The sequence below is a fragment of the Momordica charantia genome (genome assembly GCF_013281855.1).
Source record: "Momordica charantia cultivar OHB3-1 chromosome 1 unlocalized genomic scaffold, Mcharantia_2.0 BLBB01000001.1, whole genome shotgun sequence".
NCBI classification, from domain to species: Eukaryota; Viridiplantae; Streptophyta; class Magnoliopsida; order Cucurbitales; family Cucurbitaceae; genus Momordica; species Momordica charantia.
This window is the reverse complement of record NW_028275157.1, coordinates 9110815-9135412: the sequence shown is the minus strand read 5'-3', so window position 1 is coordinate 9135412 and position 24598 is coordinate 9110815. Positions and strand designations below refer to the sequence as shown.

Genomic DNA, 24598 nt, shown 5'->3' with positions numbered 1-24598 from the left:
TGACAATTTTTAACTGTCATTAAAATCTTTTTATATTGACAATTTTAACTATCACGAAAATTTTATATATGATAATTGATTAATTGTGACAGTTTTTTTTTTGTCACAATTTGTGTTTAATAAAGGTTTGTAATTTTATATATGATAATTGATTAATTGTGACAGTTTTTTTTGGTCACAATTTGTGTTTAATAAAAGTTTGTAATGTCAATAAAAATTTATATATAACAATTTCATAACAGCCATGAAATACATTTTAATAGCACTGTACACGTAGCTTTTCCTTTTACGTAGTTGCTTCAAGCTCCTGAAGAATGACCACAAGATTAAGGAAACAAATATAACAAGAAAACAAAACTTGGGATATAACAAGATAAACAAATATGGATACCAAATTTTCAGTAATTAACACCAAGATCAATTCTATAATTCACTCAAACAATGGTCACATAGCCATAGAACAAACTAGCATACCATACCATGTTACCAAATTTATGTCATAGTTTCAATCTTTATTCCATAACTTATGGGCGAAGTAGGTTGCAAAAGTTCCAATTGAAGCGGCCACAAATATCAAGGTAAGGTAGCTACTGTTGAATTTAATGCATAGTTTGTAAAAAATTGAGTTTAATTTTTTTATTGTACTAAGTTTGAGAATGTGAAGATGCTTAAAAAAAAAAAAGGTCCTGACCCAAGTTTGTGAAGTTGAGATGTAAGTTAATATGTTTCCATTTGGTTTCAATCTCATTTATGTGTAATATCCAAGATAGTTCATTACAACTCTTCTACAGCAATAAAATTGTGTTTTCCTTAATAAATTTTCTTATTTATGCTCATCTTATTTTCGCTTAATAGATTTATATTTTAAATATTAATGGTTTGATTATCAGATCTACATTAATATTTTTAGGAAATTGGGATTTTTGACCCCTTTCAATAACCACTCTGGATTTTTGACCCCCTTTTGATTTTTACTTGACCCCTTCACCTCAGATTTCTGACCCCTCCCCTTATTTTATCATGTAAATTGACTAAATTGCCCTCATTTCATAATAAATGCATTTATGATATAATAAATTTCCAACCAACCCACCAACCACCAACTTAACAATTCTCACTTTGTTTTTTCAACTCCAAATCACCACACACACGCAAGTCACGTTTTTTTTTCCAATACTCAAGATTTTCTCCACGTGATTGTTGGCCCACATTATCCAATCGATCGGTCCCCACATAATCCGTTATCTCGAATCCATTGTTTTCACAATATAGGTATGTCCATTTCATCATTTTAGAATATTGTACTTCTTCAAACTTGTAATGATACGAAATTTTATCATTTTTCTAGAAAAAAACGTTATTTTACGGAAAACAGAAATGAAATCTAGAATTTATCTTGGACCGAGATTGGTACCGAGATGAAATTTAGAACCAGGTTTGAGACCGAGATAGAAGGTAAACTCAAGCCCGGTCCTTCATGTCCAGATACGACCAGGATCGGGACCGAGATGGGGATAAACTGGGGTAGACCGGGATAGGGATTGGGACCGGGATAGGGATTGGGACCGGGATAGGGACTGGGACAGGGACCGGGATAGGGACTGGGACCGGGACCGGGACCGGGATAGGGACCGAGACCATAAACTATAAAATCTTGAATTTTTCTTGTTTGTTTGTAAATTTATTGATTTGTATTTAATTATAGTGTTTTGGTCTATTTGCAGGATGCCTCGTGTTTTTATATCATTCAGTGGAGAATGGAAAGATATTGAAAAGGATTACGTGGGTGGTCGTACAAGAGGATTGACTGTGGATAGAAAAATCACCTATGCTGAATTTCTAGGACATGTATGTAGGCTAAGTAGTATAAATCCATTACAAGAAGATATCATAATTAGACGTGTATATAATTTTAAGGCGAATGTTTGTGTAATGGAAATAACTGACGACGATGACCTGACTTTCTTCTTGACTGGTGAAAATGTCTCTGAATTGCCGCTATACATATCTACCGTGCCAAAGAAGGTACATCAGAATGAACCGTACATGCCTTCTTTCCCATATTATTTAGGCCAACACGTGTCCAATGTTCCTATTCCCTCAGCTTGTGCCCCCCCATTTGCAAAACCCTTATTTCCGAGACCCTCGTTTTCAAGTCCGTCAGTTCCGTCCTCGTCGTCGAACCCCTCTTCTTCCCGCCCACCACCCCCTACTTTGGTCATATTGGTCATGATATAGCATCTCTCACACCGTTAGGGTCAGATGTTGTTCCTTGTAATTTGGGAGATGATAGGGCATATGATTGGGATGTGACTGACTTGTGGAATGGAAGTGAAAATGTGGATGAAGATAGTGATGAAGCATATCGTCCAATGACCGACATGGGAGAAGGAGACGACGAAGGGGAATATGGAAATGAGTACGCCAGTGATCGACTTGATGTGCAACATGAGCATGAAAAGGTAACAATTGATAATACAATGTCTGAATATCCTGTAGACGCCATCCATGAAATGGCAGGGAATAGAGTCACCGGTCAGTCAGAAGGTGATAGATTGCAAGCCATGGTCCAATCGGCTGGGACCGATGATGTTAAGGAGGGTGACGTATTCGACTCGAAGAAGGAACTAGTTATGAAAATGCATTTACTTGCATTGCGGAAGAACTTTCAGTTTTAAGTGAAGAAGTATACGCTGGAACTATACTTGCTGCGATGCATCGATCCTACTTGCACGTGGTGACTTAGAGCCACTAAGATTAAAGATTGCAACCTGTTTAAGATAAAGAAATATATCGCAGTCCACTCTAAGTGCAATGGTGCCGTTATGAAACAGGATCTTTGCAGGCGAAGAGTTGGGTGGTCGGTCATCTAGTACAATCAAAGTTTACTGATGTTTCTCGCACGTACAGGCCGAAGGACATCATGCAAGATATTCGTGAGGAGTATGGTGTAAATATGAGTTACGACAAGGCCTGGCGTTCGAGCGAAGAAGCACTCCGACTTATCAGAGGGGATCCAGCTTCATCGTACGGGCTACTACCCGCTTATGGGGAAGCCGTGAAAATCATGAATCCAGGTACTATATTTGAATTGGAGTTGGATGATAGCAAGTACTTCAAATATGTCTTCATGGCCATGGGTCAATCAATTAGAGGTTTTATGTGTTGCATTCGACCAGTTTTGGTTATTGACGGGGCACACCTTAAAGGGAAGTACGGAGGTGTATTACTAACTGCTTCTGCTGTTGATGCGAATAACCAAATATACTCAGTTGCTTTTGCAATAGTCGGGAGTGAGAGCGTCGCATCATGGGCATGGTTTATGACTCAATTGAAGAGTGTTGTCCACACCGTTCAGAATTTGGTCTTCATTTCTGATCGACATGCCGCCATTTGTAAAGCGATTGATGAGGTATTTCCTACTGCATTTCATTGCTTTTGTATACATCATCTAAAGATGAACTTGCTGGCCAAATTTAAAACGCCCGCGTTGGAGGCATTATTTTTTAAGGCTGCGAAGGCATTTCACGAGTCATATTTCAATGAGAACTGGGTCCAACTGTGCGCACACCCAGGAGTGAGGGAATATCTAGAAGCTATAGGAAAGGAACGATGGGCTCGCTGCTTTCAGACGAAACTAAGATATTCACAAATGACCACCACTATTGCAGAGTCCGTTAATGCCCTTTTCAGGCATGCACATAAGTTGCCAGTCATCGCATTACTTGATCATATCAGAGGTGTGTTGTAGAGGTGGTTCTACGAACGTCGGACGCTTGCTTCTTCACGTCAGAGTACGTTGTCTGACTACACAAAGGAAATGATTGCCGATGGTTCGGATAATGCACGGAGACACATTGTTATGAACATCGACCAGTTTAATTTTGAGGTACGCGACGGGAACCTCAATGGGGACGTTGACTTCCAATCGCAGACGTGTACTTGTCGAGAGTTCGATTATTTTAAAGTCTCGTGCTCCCATGCTATTGCTGCAGCCAGTTCTCGTAGCATAAATCCGTACACACTATGCGATGAGGCGTACACGGTCAATAGCTGGATGTTGGCATATGCAGAACCAATATTTCCAGTGGGTTCATCCTCAACATGGAAGAGTTCTCCGGGGTTTGTGAATATTGATGTTCAACCACCGAAGAAGGTCGTTAGGGTTGGACGGCGACAGACGGTGAGGATTCTTTCCACAGGCGAGGTCCGTCCACCGTGCAAGTGCAGTCGATGTGGTACATCGGGACACAATCGTAAAACTTGTCGCGAACCACTAAATACTGTGTAGTAATATTATGGCTATTTACGTTTTAATATGTAGACATTTATGTACCTCAAACAAAAATTTATTAGAATGACTAACACATTGTATTTTGGTAGATATGAATAGGTAGCTTGTACCGCAAGTAAGAATCCATGCACATGCATGAACAATAGGTTGCTATTCTTTCATATATGATTACAAACGTGTTTTATGTTATGTTACTGTTCATCAGTGACTACAGCTAAAAATAAGTATGCTAAAACAAATCATGATAGGTCATATTTAGGTCGGTGGAAAAAAAATCGATACAAAGAATAATTACAACTAAAAAAAGGGTCTGCGAGCCCACATTTGTACAACATATTGACGACGAAATAAAGAAATGTTACTTTGAGTCAAAGTGTCCATCTTTGACCCAGTTACATCGTACTTGAAAAATCTAACACAAAATATGCCGCAATCTGTGAACCCGGCTTGCTGAGGTACAGTACGTCTTTGGACCCTCCACGGCACCGTGGGCAGGTTAGGCCGAAGTGCGAGCATCCCGCTCCAATGAAGAATCGCCGGGATTATCGTGCACATTGGCTTGAGCGCCTTCTCGAGATCATCCAACGGGGTGATCGACTGTAGTGAGTCTCATACGGTTAAATCACCCTCCACAAGATCAATCCCGATCATGACCCAGTGGTTGCCGCCAACAATTGATCATTCTCCGTCCCTTTCTGTGGCAACAATTGATCTTGTCCTCCATCGGTCCCAATAATATCTTCTGTTACATGATCAACCACTGGGGAAGCATCCTTTGCTACATCATCGAGCTCAACTGGATCCCCAACCTCACCAGTAACGGGAGACTTCTGAGCGGTGGAAGTAGTAGTCAGTGGTTCTGTAGCAAGTTTTGTGGGTGCAGGAGGTCCAACAGGGGCCACTGGTGGATGCATAACGCGAGCCATGTGCTGTCGTTCGACATCAGTCGCCTCCAAACGAACTACAACCTTCGATTGTATAACACAAATAGTTAGGTCAATTTTAATATTAAATACTAAAAACAATAAGAATATGTTGTACTCACCTTGACGTTCTCGAAGACCTCTCGCTCCAAAACATTAAAAACACGCGAATAGGTGCAGGACCATCTAAGTAGACGAGGAATAGCATCGTCATTCAGCCTCAATGCTACTCGAGTCGACAAGGTTGATATTGTCTCGTATGCTCAAACCTGCAGTCACGTCAAGTTAGACTCTACGGTATTTCACAGGTACATAAATATATAATAAATTACATTTAAATTTCACTAACCTGAAAAGCGTATGGAAACCCATACAAGCTATACGTCTCAACATGGCTCGAGTCCATAGCGACCTTCTGTTAGTACGCCTCGACCTTGTCCTTCAGAGCGTTCTTCAAGCTCCAGAGAGTCCTTTCAAAAATCATTGAAATCCAGTCATAATTACAGAAAACTTCCAACCGATCCACAATCCGAAGGAGGCTCGTGTCCATTTTCTGCTTCCTTTCCTTGCCCATCATGGCAAACTCTATGAAGTACACTATAGCAATCTTCACAGCGTCCTCGTCATTTTCGAATGTGTGTTCTAAAAAAATTTTCTCCAACTCCGAACACTTCACACTCGCCTTGTCTTGAAAATACAGAATTCTAAGTCTCCGGTTATGAACATCCTCATCTACCCTATTCATGGTGTGTCTAAGACCGGTTATTAGGTCGAACTCCCGCTTCTCAAAAGAGACCCTATTCCCGAATAGGTTAAAGCTAATGAGGTCGCCTCTAGGTTCCTCCACCTCTCTAAGCAACAGGTGATGGAGCAACGGACCGTTAAATACAACGTTCATCCCTAAAATCGGACCAAAACATGTTTGACTAAACATGTCTAATTGAGAGGGAGTTAACCTAGCCTTAAGACGAGAAGAGGTTTTCCCTACGTGAGCGAGATTTGACAGCGCGGCCGGGAACCAGTCGTCTTGGTTGATCTTAAGTGTCATATCCATCTCCTATAACAAAACAAAACAATATTGCTTAGAAATGGACCGGGTTGAAGCCTGGGATGGAATCCAGAAAGTCGAAGTACAAGATATGGACTTTCTGGAATCCATCTCGGGCCTCGTCCCGGTCCATTTCAAACCGGGATGAGTCCCAAGATGGATTCCAGAAGGATGGCCTTTCTGGATACCATCTCGGTCTTCATCCCAGTCTATTTCGAATCGAGATGAGGCCCGAGATGGAATCCAGAAAGTCCATCCTTCTGGAATGAACTTTCAGGGTTTCATCCCGGTCTTAAATCCACCAGGCTTAAAGCCGAGATGGAACCCTGAAAGTCAAAAATTAAAACAAAACAATGGAAGCAACAATAAATCAAACTTCATAATAACCTTGGCTACTTCAGATAGAGCCGAAGGTTGAAATCATTCACACTCACGCAAAGAACGAATAAAAAAAAAGGTAGAAAATCATTCACAATAAGATCGCGAGTTCGAAAGAAAAATTACCTCAATTAGGGAAGGGGGAAAGCTCTGATAGAGACGAAGTGAGGTAGACGAAGAAGAAACGACGGAGATGAACTTGAGGGAGAGACCGGGATGAAGACTGGGATGGACAACGAGATAGTGAATGAGGGAGGGGAAGGACCGAGACAGGGAGGGAAAGGAGGGGAGGGCTGGGTTTGATTTCTTTTTTTAAATTGAGGGTAACTTGGTAATTTTACAAAGCAAAATAAGGGGAGGGGTCAGAAATCTGAGGTGGAGGGGGTCATAAATAGGTAAAAATCAAAAGGGGGTCAAAAGTCCAAAGTAGTTATTGGAATGAGTCAGAAATCTCAATTTCCCAATATTTTTAAGGTTAAATTTATTGGGGGTTAATTTTAGTGACTTTTGAAATATCTGATCTTATGCTTTGAACTTATAGTTTAGGTTAAAATATTCTTTTGATCAACGTATTGTTTGTGTACAAGAATGTCCGTCTAAACAATCAGGCTTATCTCTTTTCTAGTTAGGTGACTTGCAAAACAAAGATGAATATTCTGATGCCTAAGTTAGTAATGATGGGAGAATGTGTGTAGACTGTTCAAAAGGGATTTGAATATACCTTGGTAACAAATTACTTATCCCTCTCATAAGTGATCGAAGGCCGAGATTCTCTCCGCCAATTTCGATCGGGGCCAGATTATTGATCGGTGCTGTAGACACCATATTTGGTCCGACTCATTTTTAATTTTATTAAGTTTAATTTTTAATTTTTTTTGAATAATCATAACATAAATTTTAATATAATTGCTTTAGTTAAAAATAACATAAAATTTTAGTGTAAAGTTTTAATTAAATTAAATATTAGAAGTAGATTATGTTTTAAAAAATGTTTATTATTATTATTATTTTATTATTACTTATTAAGTTTTATTTTAATTCTTTTGATTTAAAATATCATAAGTTTACTTTATTATTAGTTTTAATATAAAATTTAATTAAATTTAAAATTAGATTTGTTTAAAGAATTTTGTTTTATTGATAAAATTAAGAATTAAAAACAGTAAAGATTTATTTCAAATTGATTTTAATGGTTTTGATTTTTTTTCTCGTCAAACTCTAATTACGTATCATTTTTATCTATTCTCACTTCCCTATTTTTTCTCTAGTTTTATTTTACTCACCCCACATTACCGTTGCCTTCCATGGTATTTAAGAGGAGGTTTTGCACAGAGGGAGGGACAGATTAGAAAGGCACAAAAAACAGAGGGAGTAAAAATAGAGAGAATACGTGTGAAAGCAGAGTTTTTTTTTTTCTCTTCGTTTCTCCACTTCATCTCATTTTCTCTCTAGAAATCAACCACCACCACCCTAATTTGTCGTCCTCCATTTCACTCTCAATCTCCCTCCACCTCGGCGATTAAATCTACGTTTTCCCTTAAGTAAGGTGAGTTAAATGGTGTTTGTGTGTTTATATTTAATTGTGATTTTTGTCGCTTTTTTTTTCTTCATTTTTTCCATTATTTGAGATTATTTTTCACTGTTTTTCATTGCTGAAAGTTGAAGGTTTTTGGAAGGTTTCACGTTGTTTTATTGCTGATTTTGAAGTGTTTATGAGTTGTATTTCTTTAAATATTAAAGATTTTTAAGTTGATTTATGGACGGTTTTGTTTTGGAATTTAGTAGATCTTTGAAGAGTTTAGAAGCTTTTGCTTTTGAAAAATTGTAGTCGATTTTGAGATATTTTTTTTCTGAAAATTGGTTATTCTTTCTTTTAATTAAAAATTTGTAGATTTTGAACTTTTTTTTTATTATTTATTTTTTGGATTTTCAAATTTGATAATCAAAATAAATGGTTGTTTTTTATTACCAATTAAAGTTTTAAAAAGAAAATAAGTCTTCTAAATTAAGTTTTTAAAATAAGTTTTAGAGTTTCTTTTTTTCTTACAGTAAAATGTGTTTAAAATAAAGTACCGAAAGTTTTTATTTTAAGTAAATAAAAAAAGTTTAATTTTAAAATTAAAGCATTGGTTTGTTTTTAAATAAGTTTCTTTAAAAACGAATAAAAGATTTGTCAAATCAGTTTCTTAATAAAATGAGCAAGATTTTTTAAATAAGTTTGGTTATAGACATAATTTTTTTTTAAATAAAAAATTTAAAACGAATTTTAAACTCAAAATAAATTAAAGGTTTATTTTTTTCCCTTTTTAATAAAGGATCCCGTTTACCTTTTTTATTTAAACAAAGTTTACGTATAAAGTTTTGTTGTTCAAAAAGAAATTTAAGTACATATCCTAGGGTATGGCTTAGTGGCAAAAGCTTTTGGTATTGACACTCATTATACAAGTAGTACTTCAAAATGTTTTTTTTTCTTTATTTTATTTTATATTTTTATCATTGTTTTTACTAAATAATTATTTTAAATAAAAGATTTCGTTTAGAGTTTTTTTTTAAACAAAATTCAAAAATACAAAATTTGTATTTTAAAAAGGAACATAACTTACATCTCAAAGTGGTGGCACACATTGGTGAGACGTTTGAGTGTTAATACTCATGTGAGGTGATAATTTTTTTCTAATGGCCTTCATGCCACTCATATCTATTAATTCAAATATTATAACAAGAGGTGTGAATTAATATAACATGGTAAATTTCAATCAAAACACAAAAATATTTTTTTTTCTTGGACCAAATAAAATAATAGGATAATTTATGATAAAATGTGTTACCGTTTTCGAACGGGTGTCGTAGGGTGCTAACAACTTCCCTACACTCAGTCGACTCCCGAACCAACAATTCTATTCAGGGGATGACGTCGGCCGCTTCGCGTCGCGATGATGTTGCGACAGGCGCTGACTACCTTCGACCACGTTGATGGCAGATACAATAGGGCGAGGTCAACCGCTAGAGGTCAACCGCTAGTCCCTTGCAGTCCTCCCTTGGCTGGTTCGACAAGTGGCAATCCTTTTTTACCCAATAACACCAGCCCCCATTTGCGAAGGCTGAGAGTATTTTTCCCAACTATGCAAAGTAATGTAGGTGTTAGGCTTTTTTGGTGAGTATATTGACAGAGACAAAACATGTGTATTGCTGAAACACCTATGAGAAAATAGTAAGGATAGTCCCTCTGTCGGTGTTGAGGGCATTTTGTGTGTAAAATATTTTTGTTTTATATTTGTGAAATTTTTATACCATTAGTTAGGCTTTTTTATGTAGATTTCAATTATAATTTTTGTTTTGTCATTTGAATTTTGCAGGATCGAGATTTTGATGCCTCAAAATTTGCGCCACACGCATATTAAGCAAAGATTTTCGAAAATTTTCGACAAATTTTTTGTTTAACTTTAAATGGGCTTTGGGCTAATCGAAATGTTTAAATGTCCACTTATTAAACCCTTGTTGAAATCAAATGAAAACAAAGCTCTACTTCCCCTCCTTGTTGCAATTTTTTTTCCTCCAAAAACACAACTATCATTCAATTTTTTCCACGAAATCTTCAAAGATCCTCCAAATCTCTCATTCCTTTCTTATTTTGGGCAACCTTAGGGTAGGGTTGAGGGATTTTAGTATTCTATTTTGAGCAAAAAATTGAGAACCCATGGAAGGCTCTTCTTCATCCAAACTGTGTGACAAAGAGAAGGGAAAAAGAAGATCGTGCTGCCACCACTTACTCCATTGGATTTGATTCCTCTTGAGCCGCCTATTGTTTTTGGAGAAAAGGCCATTTTCGATCCCAGGGAACAAAGAAAGAAACTATAAGAGCTTATGAGAGTATACCTAAGAAAGAATTCATCTATGGGTAGTAAAGATTCTGAAAATAGGGATTTTAAAGGTAATGTGACTAGGAATAATGAGGGAGTTGATAATGAAAAGAAAAAGAAAGAGATTAGAATTAAAGGCCATGAGGATATTTGTAATCGTATAGCGAAATTAAACGAAAGATGGCAAAAATCTGTGGAAAATTCAAGAAAATTAAGTGAACAAATGCAAGTCATACTAAATGAGATGAAAAATCGTCCTAGGTTTGAATTCACTCAAAACACCCCCATGTCCGAGCATTTAGAGTTATCCATCTCACCCCACCTTTTGTTCCTATTAATGTGGGTGTAGTAGAGGTTGTACAGACCAGTGTGACTCCGAGCATAATACAGAGCTGCTGGAACACTTAGATTCAGCCATTGTTATAATTCACTGCGAAATTACGTGAGGTGCAATGTTGGAGAGCACTCCACCGGCGACAATACAAGGTATTTCGTCTCCAAACTTTCTAGATCTCAATGATACTAAAAGGCCTTTAAATTTTGATAATGTAGAATAGGAAAGGACGAAGTCGAAAATGGCCGAAATTTTAGCGACGGTGGATGACGCGACGGGAGAAAACCCACTAGATGATGATGGGAATAGCATGGATGTTCAGGAGATAATAGCTTCCATTAGAGAGGATGAGATTCTTGAAGATTTGCCCCAAGAAGAGGAGAGTTCGAGGAAGAAGATAGCAATGACGATATTTCACAATTTGAAGTCCGTATATGCACTCCAGTACATGAATCATAGCAAGATGATGAGGTAATACCTTCTTCGGTCAAGGAAGGAGCGTCCGGTTCTTTGGATGCCCCACAAGAAGCTACGAAGTCATCCTTATCTTCCTCCAAAGGTTTGTCTCCCTCCCTTTCAACTATGAACGTATCTGACCCTAATTTCGTCGTTGTTGTAGAGGGCTCAGAAGAGGAGGTATGTTTGGGTAAAATGGTGAAGAAAACAAAGAAAGAGAAAAATTCGGCCCAAAAAGCGCCAGATGCTTTTTCAAGACCATGCACCTGGGTCGCAGTAGCGAGATTGGCAGCCCAAAATTCAGCTGGGGTTGGTCCATCTAAAAAAGCCAAGAGGTCTAGGCCACTTGGAAAGGCTGAAGAGCAACCCGAAGAGGCCGACGAAGAGGAGGTCGTTGCTACCGAGGCGCGACCAGAAAAGGCTAAAGAGGTGATATAGAAGTGAAGAACCTGACTTTACAGCCCGAGGACTCTTGCTTGAGAAGGGATTTGATGAGGAACAGGAGCCCGTGCCAGATTATGTCAAGCGCCAACTTGTGGAGCAAGGTTGGGAAACTTTGTTTGCTCCCCCTACACGTGTTTCGGAAGCCTTGGTGATATGCTGCCATTCACTTAAAGCGAGGAGATGTCGTGAGAATAAGGGGTAGGTTGGTAAGGATTTTTCCTATGATTATTAATACTCACTTTGGTTTGTCGAATGTGTTTAATACAGTAGGTAATGGAATTATTGTGCATCCGACTAATGAGCAAGTGGAAGAGGCACAAAAACTCATATGTAGGCCACACAAGACATAGACTGTCTTGCAAAAGGGGAAAGCTTTCGCTAGCATCACTTGACATCAATGAAAAAGGTTCACGGTGTGGACTTATGTTATGAAGAACTGATTGATCCCTACCTCACATGATGCCACCATCAACGTAGCAAGGTGACGTTGGTGTAATATCTGATGAAGGGCATTGAGTTCAGCTTTGGCCAACTCATAAGAGACGAACTTCGGGTTTGCTCTAAGAAAATGGTAGGTCCTCTTGTTTTTCTTGCGCTTGTAACAGAATTATGTTTGAAAGCAGGTGTAGAAGTCGATGTTGAAGATGTGGTGACGCCCAAAAAGTCAGCCACGTCCATGAGACGAGTTCGGGGATATTCGATAGTTCTTGAGGAGGACTCTTCCACTACTATCGCGGATCCCGAGACCTGAGGTGTAGTAGTGCAAGAACAGTATGATAAGTTGATGAACAAGTATGACCATCTCTTGGCTACTCAACACGCGACGTGTGAGTTTCTCAAGAAGCTTTATGGAGATGGTGCGTCTTCTCTCTCGGACAAGTTCAAAGCCGATTTGCCTTCTTCTTCACGACCAACCACCACTTCTATTGTCGACGATTCTTCTAATGATGGTTAAGTGAGTATTTCTCTCCTTGCTTTGCTTTGATACTTGATATTATTGATCATGACCTTGTTTACTTTTGTGTTTTTTTGCTTTCTAGTTTGTTTAGTTAGGCTTAGTTTTAGGATAGATTTTGTGGGATGTTATTAGTGTTGAAATGCTTGTTTTGTTTTGCTTCTGCATAATACTTTTAAGTTTAAACTTTGCATGCTCCTTTGTTCTAGTTAGAAGTTTGTCCTTAGCTTTTTCAATGGCATCTTTTCTAAACTTTCAGCATGCCCATCTTGTAAATGAAAAGCTTTTCTTTGTTCTTTGTTTTTGTATCATGTCGATGATGATACTTAAGGGCATTAATAGGTAGATTTTCTAGTTTTATGATCAAGCCATAAGTCATTTTCCACCTTTTATTTCGTTACTGACGATGTGTTCTGCTTCTTTTTTTGTTTTAAAATTTAAACTTTTTCATTACTTTGGAAGTCCTTGTCCTTTTTGTATCAAAATTTGGCATCTCTCAAAATTTTTTTCCCCAGTGAGGACATTGTTTCTCTTAAGTTTGAGGGACACAGTTTGTATCTTTTTGTTTTAGAAATATCATGCCTTTTATGTTTCGAAAAAGAGTCAGAAAGAAAATGTAAAAAAAAAAAAGTATTTTTCGAAAAAGAGTCATATGCAAGAAAAACGAAAAAAAAGGAAAAAAGAGTCCAAGAGAAAAAAATCAAGTAAAAAAAAAAGAGTCTTGAGAGAAAATAAGAGTGGAGGAAAGAAAAATAAAGTGAGAGAAGACAAGAATGGTAAGAAACATGAGAGGCAAGAAAATGCACTTACTTTTCACGAGTTCCACTATAGACGTTCATTTATCTTTAAATGGGCGACGTTAGCATATTTCAGGGTAGTAGCCTGCATATTAAGGTGACTTTGTGAAACCCATTGTTGACATCATTTTATGTTGGGCTACTACTTAAAAAGTTTCTATGAGTGACTGTGGTTGGAACCTGATGTTAGTGAGTGGAAAACCTCAAGAGCTAGTAGCCGGTCCATGTATCTTCTTGATGTAAATTTTTTAATCGAAAGAGAAGTGTGCAAATTTCATGGTTTTGTAAAATGTTTTCCGTTTTAGGACGAAAGAGGATTTATAATCATTTTTATTTTCAAAACAATAATGGTTTATGGCATGTTGGCTTGAGATTAAGGTTATGAGTTTAGTTTGTGGAGTCCTTTCGGAAACAAATATGATGCATTTGCTTAGAATATTTAAATTGTTGCTTCTTCATCTGTTTAGCATGTTGATTGTTTTGGAGTTGTTGTTGTTGTTTTTGCTTATGACAAGCAAATAGCTAAGTTTGGGGGTTTGTTAGGGGTGACTTTTTGCTGCAGAAATGTGATTGTCTGGGCATGTTTGATCATAAAAATGAATCATTTCCTTCATTTTTAATTGAAAGTGTTTACATATTTTTAAATTAAGATATGAGGAGAATATTTCTGGGTAATTTGCAATATAGGGTATTATGAGAAAAATGGAAGGAAAACGTGGTCAAAATTGGAAGAAACTCACTATTTTTCCTTAGGCAGGAAAATTGTGCCAAAAGCGAAGGAAAAAACTTGCAAAGGAAAAAACTTGGCTCCTTAAAGCGAAGGAGGGGCTTTCTCCTTAACACTATTAAATATTTGACAACTAAGAGAGAGAAATGCAAAAATAAAAATAAAATTTAAAAAATAATGAGTTGTCAAATATTTAATGGTGTTGAGGAGGAAGTTCCTCCTTAACTTTAAGGAGCCAAATTTTTTCCTTTTTCAAAATCTCCCAAAACGAGAGTTTCACTTATGGAGGGCATGAGAGTCAATTCACAAGTGGTTAGGTGGATCGAGCCAGTTCAAGTCAATTTGAGTTTGTTTGGAAGATCTCAACCCATTTCCTCCCATTTTGGTGGGGAGTTCAACCACTTTGGAGTCTTATTTAAGGGAGCCTTCCCTCGTAGTTGATCATCCCATTTGCTTTCAATTTCATGCACTCTCAATTGTATTTTTCGTTTTCTAGCTTAGAGATCGTTGTAGTTATTTTTCCCGTTGTTATTTACTTGTATTTCCGAAACTCTAGGTGTTGTTTACTTTTAATTCAAGTTATTTCCTTTGTTCTTCATTTATTATGTTCCTTTAAAGTTCTTAATTAGTGAGTTTAAACTCCCTTCATGCTTGGAAGAGAATAAGGTTAAGATAGAGCTCCTTGTACGTCATTATTATTTATTTTAATTCAATGGAAATGAATTCTCTTATGTTTTCGTGCGATTTTTTCCCTTTAATTATGGATTACTTTAGTTTTCAACCTCTATGTGAAATACCTTAGCCAAAATGATTTAATTTTAACATGGTCGGAAAAACTCCCAGAAAGTACCTTACGCAATTTTGGGTTGGTTTCTAAAAACTTCTCTTTACGTCTTCTTTCCATTTTGCCACTGGGAAACTGATTTATGCACCAAAGCCCAACTCTGAGAATGTTAGGTTAGGTAAAATAATAGGAAACCAATATGGGATGTGACTTAGACATCAGCGTATAAACCACGGTCCTAGATGTAAGCTCCCTCATAAATGCAAATGAGTCGATAAATACACTCTAGGATAATCTCACATAGAAATATAATTGTAGGTTATCCTAGGCTCTGCAGCAACCAAAAACGGTTAGTGAAATAGCAGAACTCAGATTTCCAGAATTAGCCAGATAGTGGCTGGCACTTTTTCCTTAAATGTGTATCTTCTATATTTTCTATCAAAACTTATCCAGGAAGCAGGGAGGTTATGTTTTATAAAAAAGCTTGACATTTGCAACCATAAACAACAACTTTTATAACCATTTTTTTCCATAAACATCAATTTGTATCTTGAATCATTTCACTTCATTAATTGATTTTGAAAGCACAAGTTTTTGAGAATTCGACCTTGAAATTACTTCCGAGTATTACTTGTGACCGTATACACTTACACGTGTCTCTTTATCTTTTAAGGTAGAGAAAGTTCCAACAGGAATCAGACTAGATGGGGACCTGACTGAGGAGATTCAGAGGCTTCAAACGGCAGCACGAGACATCGAGGGTGAGGTCTATCGGCTCACATTTGATCTACTTTCCAGCAGGGTGGAGGCTGAATGTCTGGCTTCTGAGCTTCAAGTGGTCGGAGCGGCTTTGTCGGATAAGACTACCATCTTGGCTGATCCCCAACTGCTCTTGAATGAGCGTCGCCTCGGAGCGGCCTTCGGAGCTTCAATTAAATTGATAGGTTGTAATCGTGATTTTTTTGGGTAATCAAACTCCATTAAATTAGGAGTTAAAAGTCGCATGAGTTACAGAAATATCCTTCCTAGCGTCGTCTAAAATCCAACAAAGAAATGAATCAACCACAAAATCCGTTAAAAAGAAAAAGGCCTCAGCAGCTAAACTATGGGCAATCATATTTCCTCCTCTTCTTACGTGCAGAAATTGAATAGAGGAAAACTCACGAGCAATAACTTGTATGTCATTGATCTAAAGACTTAATTTCACAATTTATAAGTCTCCACCATCAGATTGTTGATGGACAGCCTTTGAAGAGTCAGATTTCTTAAAGAACAACTAGCGTCCTAAATCAATCAGTGCAGCCATTCAAGTTCTCCTTTCATCCATAATTACAACCTGATACATGTGATTTGATTATGAACCTTACAACCCATATACCATTTAATTCAAACCAACCCACAAATACAAAAAAGCAAAGAAACTGGTGAAGCAGTTGGTTGCAAGAATTGTTGCAAACAATGATTGCCAACACTAAGGGCCACTAATGTTGAAATTTTTTTCAAATAATCTAAAATACATTCATAACTTGATTCTATTGACTTTTTGGCCCTTAAACTCAAACTAATTAATTTTAGTTAATTAATTAATTCATATTTTGATGTTAACAAACCTATTTTTTTATTGATTATATTTTTTTAGTATTATGAAGATTTCACGGCGCAAAGCTCTAAACAACAATTTCAACGTAATTCAAAAGGGGTTGAAATTGTTGTTTAGAGTTCTGCGCTGTGAAATATTCAGAATACTAAATTGCACCTCAAACAAAGAAATTATGGTCGAAAAGAGTTCAAAGAAAATATATCCATGGAAGATGACGTGACAAGCGTGCACTAATGAAAAGGCGACACATGGCGTGATGAAATTAAAAAAGGAAGGAAAATTAGCCAGCTTATTAAAAAAGAAAAAGAATCAAGATTAAAAAAAAAAAAAAGGGGAAATTGGAAAAGGGCCTAAAAAAATGATAACTTAGAGGATAATTTAGGTGGGTGGCTAAATTTTGCCACCCATTTTAAAAAAAAATGTCCATTAGTTTTTAATTTTGAAAAATTGCTAACGGATATTTTAGGAATTTTACAAAAGGGAGTGATTTTCCAACAATGCCATTTTTACATCTTTTTTGGATTTTCCTTATATTCAACCACCTAACAAATTTTGTTTTGAATTCAAATTGTGTTTCCTACATTCAAGAGATTTTAAGTTAATTATTTTAATTATTTTGTTTTGAATTCTAGTTAATTAAACGATTTGTCATTGTTCTGCGGTCTTCCATCTCATCTTTTTGTCATTCTTCTATTGTATCTTCTTCTAAGCTTCTTAAGCTTCTTATTCTCTCTTTGCAACAATGGATTGTGTAGTAATCACAATTCAATATGGTGGTACGTTGGATTAAAAAAATGTGTACAACAATTTCAACATCTCTCAAATGTTAGTCTGGAAGGACTCTACGTACGTTGTCCCAGCTTATCGAACGTATTAAGAAGAATATTCATTTAACAGATGGGGAAAAAATTGCATCCATATCGTTGGTTAAGAATGATAGTCACAAGTCTCTTATTATTAGACTAGCTGAAGATAGGAATGTCACGTGGTTTTTAACTATGTTTTCGAATGAGTTGGGGAGAGAGTACTGCATTGTCGTTGATACTGTGGATACTCATATTGACTCCATAGGTGGCAGTGGGACACCATTGCAGACGAATAGTAAATATCACCATTTACCCTAGTTATAAGAGCTCGTGCAATCTATAATAGATAACATTGTTGTAGATACTCTCATTGATCCCAAAATGGAAGTGAGACATTAGTACAGACAACATCTCACCATAAACGCAAGGAACTCGTAGTAATGGATCCGAGTCAAATTCATGGTTTCCCATCCAACTTTGTACTGAAAAAAGATTGCGTTTTTCTAAGTAAGGAAGAATTGAAAAAAGGCAGTTTACTACATAGCCTTAAAATGTAGTTTTTAGTTCAAAACAGTAAAATCCAACAAATAAACAGTTGGTATTAAAGTACCTCGACAAATCATGCAATTGGTATTTCACTCGTCTCGTTACCAAGATAGTAAAATATGGGTTATTAGAGAATTTGTAAAGGAACATAGTTGTTCTATTGATGCTGTAAAGAATGATCATAGCCAGGTGATCTCAATGATTGTTAGTGAGTATGCGAAGACAATCGTGGACATGAAAAGCAACTGTAGTCTTCGGGACATTATAATTACATTCGAAAGAACCATGAGATTAATATTATTTATTGCAAAGCTTGGAGAGGAAGAGAGAAGGTGCTAGAATCAATTATAGGGTCACCCGAAGAGTCGTACGCGCTCATTTTATCGTTCGCATCAAAATTAATTGAGAAAAATCCAGGTAATGTATATATATTTATTGATACTGTAGTTTTGTCGTATATGTGTATATTTACTAAACGTTATCATGAAAGAAACGTATGTGTAATTTTTTGAACTTTTATCATTATCGTATTTTTTTATTGATTCTTCAATTTTGTTGTATATGTGTATATTTACCAATAATTATCATACAGTAGAGTGCGGCGAGTGACGGAGGAGGCGCAATAGAGGGGGTGTGCTAGTCGGATGAAGATGAAAGGTTGGGGAGGAGTTGGTCGATGTAGCTGGGGGGTGGGGGGCCTGAAGTAAAGAAGATCGGAAGAAGGTGGGACTCCTAAACCCTCACTTTTTTAATTAAAGCCAAAGGTAGGACCTAAATTTTCTAATTTACCTAGTAATAATCATATTTACCCATTTTTCTTGAATGGTAGATTTTAGATGGATAAATTTCAAAATCTACACAGCAACACATTTTTAACAATTTATGGTTAAATCTGCTTCCAAATTCTGATTGTTGATTTTAAATTATGTTAACTTAACCATTTTAATTTCATTAATTTTTTTATTAGATATAGTTGATTCACTTTAACGCGGTTGTTTTTGCTATTCATTAAAAATTCTAACTCCCTAAAATTATACATATATATCTAATTAGTTACAATGACATATTTGTCTAGAAATTTTTTTAGTATTAAAAAAAATAACTTAGTCATTATTGCAATATTGGATAGATTTGACTATTTTTTAAAACGCGTTATTAAATTTGACCATTACTGTAGTGCAAGGGGCTACATTTAAACACCCATTTAAAAAAAATTGCCAAATCAACTTTTATGAGTTTTAAAAAATGGGTAATTTTCCAAATTTACCCTCCACCATATTTTTTTTTTGTGCTTTTAATTTGCAACCACCTAACATATCTTAAGAGATTTGAAACCTGTCGCAATGTTATCACGAAGTGGAGCGGCCAACGTTATCCCCTGAAGGGTCTCTTTCGAGATAAGGGTTTGGAGTCGCCACCAATGTGATTGGTCACCTGTTTAAAAACTTGGTCTATGAAAACAGATTATTTGGTTCGGGAGTCGACTGAGCATAGTGAAAGTGTTAGCACCCTACGACACCCATTCGAAAACGGTACCATATTTTGTCAAAAATTATCCTATTATTTTTATTTGGTTCAAAAAATATTTTGTATTTTGATTCAAATGTCCCACGATATATTAATTCACAATTTGTCATAAGATATGAATTAATAGGTATGAGTAATACAAACTTTTTAATTTTGAATTTTGTTTAAAAAAACGAAAAATTATTTATTTAAAAAGAAAAAAATCTTTTATTTAAAATAATTATTTAGTAAAAAGATAAAATATAAAATAAAATAATTTTATTTTGGACAAGCAAGGACTCGAACTTGGGTCATAAAAAGTTATCATCTAACATCTTAACATTATGCAACAGCCTAAGAAGCAAACTTTAATTTCTTTTCAAAGACAAAATTTTTAATTTATTTTTTAAAACTAACAAAAAAAACTTTAAACGAAATCTTTTATTCATTTTTAAAACAGACTTATTTAAAAAAAAAAAAACAAAACTTTGAAAATTTAAAAAATATTTTTTTAAATGTGGAACAAATCTTTTCTTTTAAAAAAACTTCTTTTTTTACAAATGCACATCTTTTCTTTAAAAAGCCTTCAAAACTCCAATTATTTGTTTTAAAAATATGTAAAAGTGTACTAACAAACTCATCGAAACAAATAAATCTTTTTGAAATAAATTTTAAAAAATTTTTAAAATCTTTTTATTTTAAAACAAAATTTAAAATATCAAAATCTTTATTTTCTTTTAAAAAACTTATTTAAACTTAATTCAATTTTTTTATCCTTTATTTTAAAATAAAACTTTATTTACTTTGCATTTTAGAAAGGAGGCTTAAAACTCAAAACAAACTCTTTCCTTTTCAAAGGATTTCTTTTTGCCATGGAATAAAAGTTTATTTTGTTTAGAAACTTAAAAACTCACATTTACTTACCAATGGTGGAGGTCGTCGGATTGTTGGTCGTGGATGCACCGGGATGGGTCGTCGGAGGCTGTCACTACCGCGGATGTTGTGCTGCCACCCGTTCGTAGGTGAAGAAAAATGGGAGTGAGAAGGAAGAGGAGAAGGAGATGGAGGAAGGAGACTTTGTTAAATAGGGAAAAAGGTAGGGGAGGGATGAAGATGATGGGTTTTAGAGAGAAAGGAAAATAAATTTTTTACTCAAGGGAAGGAGAGTGTTTTGGCCTCAAATTTCATGTTCTTTACTCTGTTGTGTTCTCTGTATTGTCTGTGTCTTCCTGTGTGTGAAACCTTCCCTTAAATATTAAAAAAAACCAACGATCGCTATGCTAAAGAAAGTAAATTAGAAAAAGGGGGGAAAAGCAACTAGAAGAAAGTGCCATGTTAGTGGACTTTGACGGGAAAAGGAGAAACAAAATCAAAATTGAGTTTTAGTAAAAAAAATCCATTTTTTAAATAAAAATAAATCTTTTTATTTAAAATAAAAAATCTTATTTATTTATTTATTTTATTTTAATAATAAATCAAATTCTTTTAAAACGAAATCTACTTTTAAATTTAATTAAAAGTTACCTTAAAACCCATAATAAAGTATAGTTATGTTATTTTTACCGAAAACAATTAAATAAAATTTAACAATAATAATAATAATAAATAAATAAATTTAACAAAAGAGAGTCGGAACAAATACGGTGTCTACAGAACCAACTTACTTTTCATATATTTAAGGGATTTTAAAAGATTTAAATTAATTGTATAGTCTCCATTTTTTTAAGCTCTCACTTATCCAACTATGATTTTACTGTCTCTCCTGTCTCTCCTTCTTTTATCATTTCATTTGCCTCCTTGTTAACATGAACATAAATTCTTTAAGTTAGTACATAGTATTGTTAAAATTAAGTTTTAATAGTAAGATTCTCTTATCTATGTCCTCTTAAATTTGTAGCATTCTTTGAGCGCTTATTATCAGATTCAGTTTTTAATCTTATGATCATCATCTACAAACTTATCATTCACTCCTTCATTCTCTCCACCAAACTTTGTACCATCCTTTAATACTTGAAGAATTATCAAAATTAGAAGCCTAGTACATGTATAAAACATTTGAAGAATTATCAAAATTAGAAGGTCAATGCATATATATAGCAATTGAAGAATTATGAAGGTCAATACATATATATACAATTAAAGAATCATCAAAATTAGAAGGTCAATACATGTATATATCACTATGCAACGACCAATATTCTTCAAGGTGGACCATAATATCTCTCATCCTTCCAAGCTCTCTCACTTACAACAATGGATTTCTCTCTCACTTGCAACAATGGATTATGTACTAATTACATAATACGATGTTACTTACGACCAAAATAATATCTACAATATGATTTCAAAATCACTCAGATTTAAGTTTGTATCAATTTAAATATGATTTTCTGTAATATATGCTTTGTCGAGAGTGATTGTTGCATCACTATGGATACAGCCTCTTAGACATTGGCCCCAGATTTACCTTTGATTGTTTGCACATTTTTTTGCACAAATGTGTGTATATTCCTAACTACCACACCCATATTTGCACTTAGATTTCCATTACTATCAAATGTTATATAGTTTAATTTAAATATTTATATCAATGGATATATATACCTAACCACTCAAATGTGTGACACTAGTGCAGACCACTATAGACACCAACATTGACCTCAGATTTACCTATGATTATTTACACATTTTTCACCAATGTATATATATGCCTAATTACCACATCCATATTTGCACTTAGATTTCTATAAATGTAATATAATATATAGTTTAGTTTAAATATTTGCATCAATGAGTATATATATCTAACCCCTCAAAAATATTTGCACCCACATGTTGTTTGTATTCTTGTTTCCTATTTGTTTTCATCTAATAAATAACCCAAAAACGAAGTAAACAAAGGAATGATAACTAATAAATTAACAAAATTTTTAAGTAATTTTCTTTGATAAGTTGTAAATAATATTCTAAAAATTATTTTTAACATAGCAACCATAAAACCCTAACTTTTAGGCCTGCAATAATTCTAATTATGATGTATTTGAAAACAAAAATTTATAAAAGTTAAATAATATAAAACATCGATATTTTGATACACGGTCCTAGATGTTTCTATAGCATACAGAGATATTTCTAAAAAAATTCACAAAAAATAGGAAAAGTGGTTAGAATATTAAAAAAAGGTTTTATTATAAACGAACCATCATTTAAATACATTTTTAAAACAAGAACAGAGGGCTCGTTCTACGAACACAAAATAAACACCATAATGAATTCTAAGAAGCTCGGTATACATACATGCATCGATTTGTAAATGTGAGTACTTTCGTGATGGAAACACCTTCCTCCCTATGTACAAATCATTTTTCAGGTATCGACGTCTTCTTTCCACGGAGTAATTTAGTTATCCCTCAAATTCAATAATTTTTTATTTTTTATTTTTTTTTTTTGCTGAAATGGTATAAATTTATAAAACTACATTTACATCTTCTTATCATAAAAAATCTTTATTTCACTAATTTACATGTTCTTTATTTTATTTTTTATTTATTTTGTTATTTCATGAATTCTCGAGCATCATCCTCATCTTCATCATGAGATTCTAACGTGCCTTTCTCACATTTCAAATGTTAACTTTTATTCATTGATATTAGATTGAAAATAACTAATTCGTAATCTTTAGTTTGTTTAACTTTGATTTTGTAAATTGATTTCGTTATGATTATGGTGCATGTTTTTTTTTTGCTACGTTTCTTGTTGAGAAAATTTTTCTAAAATCAAGCATTTGTTTGTATTTTGTTTCAATGGTGTATATTTGTCCGAAATAAATTTTAGGATTCTCTTTATAATAAATAATATTGTTGGACAGACTAATTTATTTTAGTCATTCTTGCAGTCCAAGGAAAAAAAAAACAAAAACAGAAAAGAAAAGATGCACCCTGCGCTTGTGCATTGTTTAAAAAAAATAGGGAAGATTCAGATGGGCCTCCGGGATTTCACGCGCAGGTCTGCACGTTTGGCTCAGTGTCTTCCTTGTTTGCGCGAGTAAGCACTTTTCGTACACTCGAAATTGGACATTTCTTTATTACCGTTGGGAGTTTTTTTTTTTTACCCATCTTATAATGATTTTATGTCATTTTCCCAAGTTTTAATTTTCACCGTTGATATATTTTACCACAGGTCTAGTGGTCCAAATCAATTATGATTTTAAATCCAATCTCCCTTTATTTAAACAATCTTCCTCTTAAAATTATATAATCCTCTCTCCAAATTTATATCTAATTCCTCCGTGTTTCTTCTCTCAAAAGCTTCAATGTCATTCTAATTTTTTGTGTCAGAAATTTTTATTTGAGACATTCTTGAGCTTGTAAATTTTATTTATTGTTGCCATTTGTAGGCTCTATATTGTAACGATTTTTCTTACAAAATTTGTGAGCAATAATTTGTCCATCTGTTAATTTTTTTTTTTGTAAACGTTGTTGTTGAGTATGCAAAAAGAGTGTTGTAATTGTTTTATCCTTAACTATGGAAAGGATCGGGTTCATTCTTGCTGGAGCATGAAGAGTGGAGTAGCGGTTGGCCGAACCATTATAAATTTTCAGTCGAATTTCTCTAACCCTTTCCTATTTATTTTTTGCAATTAATTTTCTTTATCATAACTTGTATGAAATTAATTGTTATAATTTGTCCTTATGGTCGATCTTTACATTAAAATTTATTAAGGTGTCTGCAATGTATTTCTAATTTATTGATCCTGCAATGTATTTCTCATTTATTGATCAATTTGTGTTAAAATTATTTGTTTGTATAAAGTTTATTTATTTATTATTCGTAAGGTAAATAATGAACAATAATTATGAGTGGCCTAAAGCCATTAAGAAAAATTTGTTTATTTGAATTTAAATTGGCCTCCCAAAATAAATTTATCACCTGAAAAATATTAGGGAATCGACGTCTCGAATTCTCCAATCTCCATCGGAAATTTTTTAGGAAAATATTAAAATAAGATTTAGAAAAAGATTTTATTTTTGACTTTTAGAAATATCATGAGTGCTTTAAAAAATATCAACTTTTTTTGGAGGAAGTGCCTTCATAAAGATGCTTTTTTTTTTAGCAAATTTTTTTTATAAAAGAAGATTTA

The 24598-nt window shown here is 34.6% G+C and overlaps 1 protein-coding gene across 1 annotated transcript; it reads right to left on the bottom strand.

Annotated features, from left to right (window-relative positions):
* Window positions 1–4941: 4941 nt before the first annotated feature.
* On the bottom strand, window positions 4942–6151 carry LOC148213230 (uncharacterized). The gene is made up of 4 exons (XM_088123701.1): window positions 5729–6151; window positions 5630–5687; window positions 5340–5479; window positions 4942–5262 (listed from the first exon to the last, which is right to left on the bottom strand). The coding sequence occupies exons 1-4, from the start codon at window positions 6149–6151 to the stop codon at window positions 4942–4944; spliced, it is 942 nt and encodes a 313-aa protein (XP_087979827.1).
* Between the last annotated feature and the right edge of the window lie 18447 nt (window positions 6152–24598).

Bases quoted from the DNA above. Each gene is read 5' to 3' on its own strand.
- LOC148213230 (XM_088123701.1), bottom strand. From the start codon at position 6,151: ATGTTTAGTCAAACATGTTTTGGTCCGATTTTAGGGATGAACGTTGTA. The intron at 5,480-5,629 runs GTCGCTATGGAC...TGCAGGTTTGAG, and splicing joins TCGAGGCGTACTAACAGAAG to CATACGAGACAATATCAACC. The intron at 5,263-5,339 runs GTGAGTACAACA...ATACAATCGAAG, and splicing joins AGGTCTTCGAGAACGTCAAG to GTTGTAGTTCGTTTGGAGGC.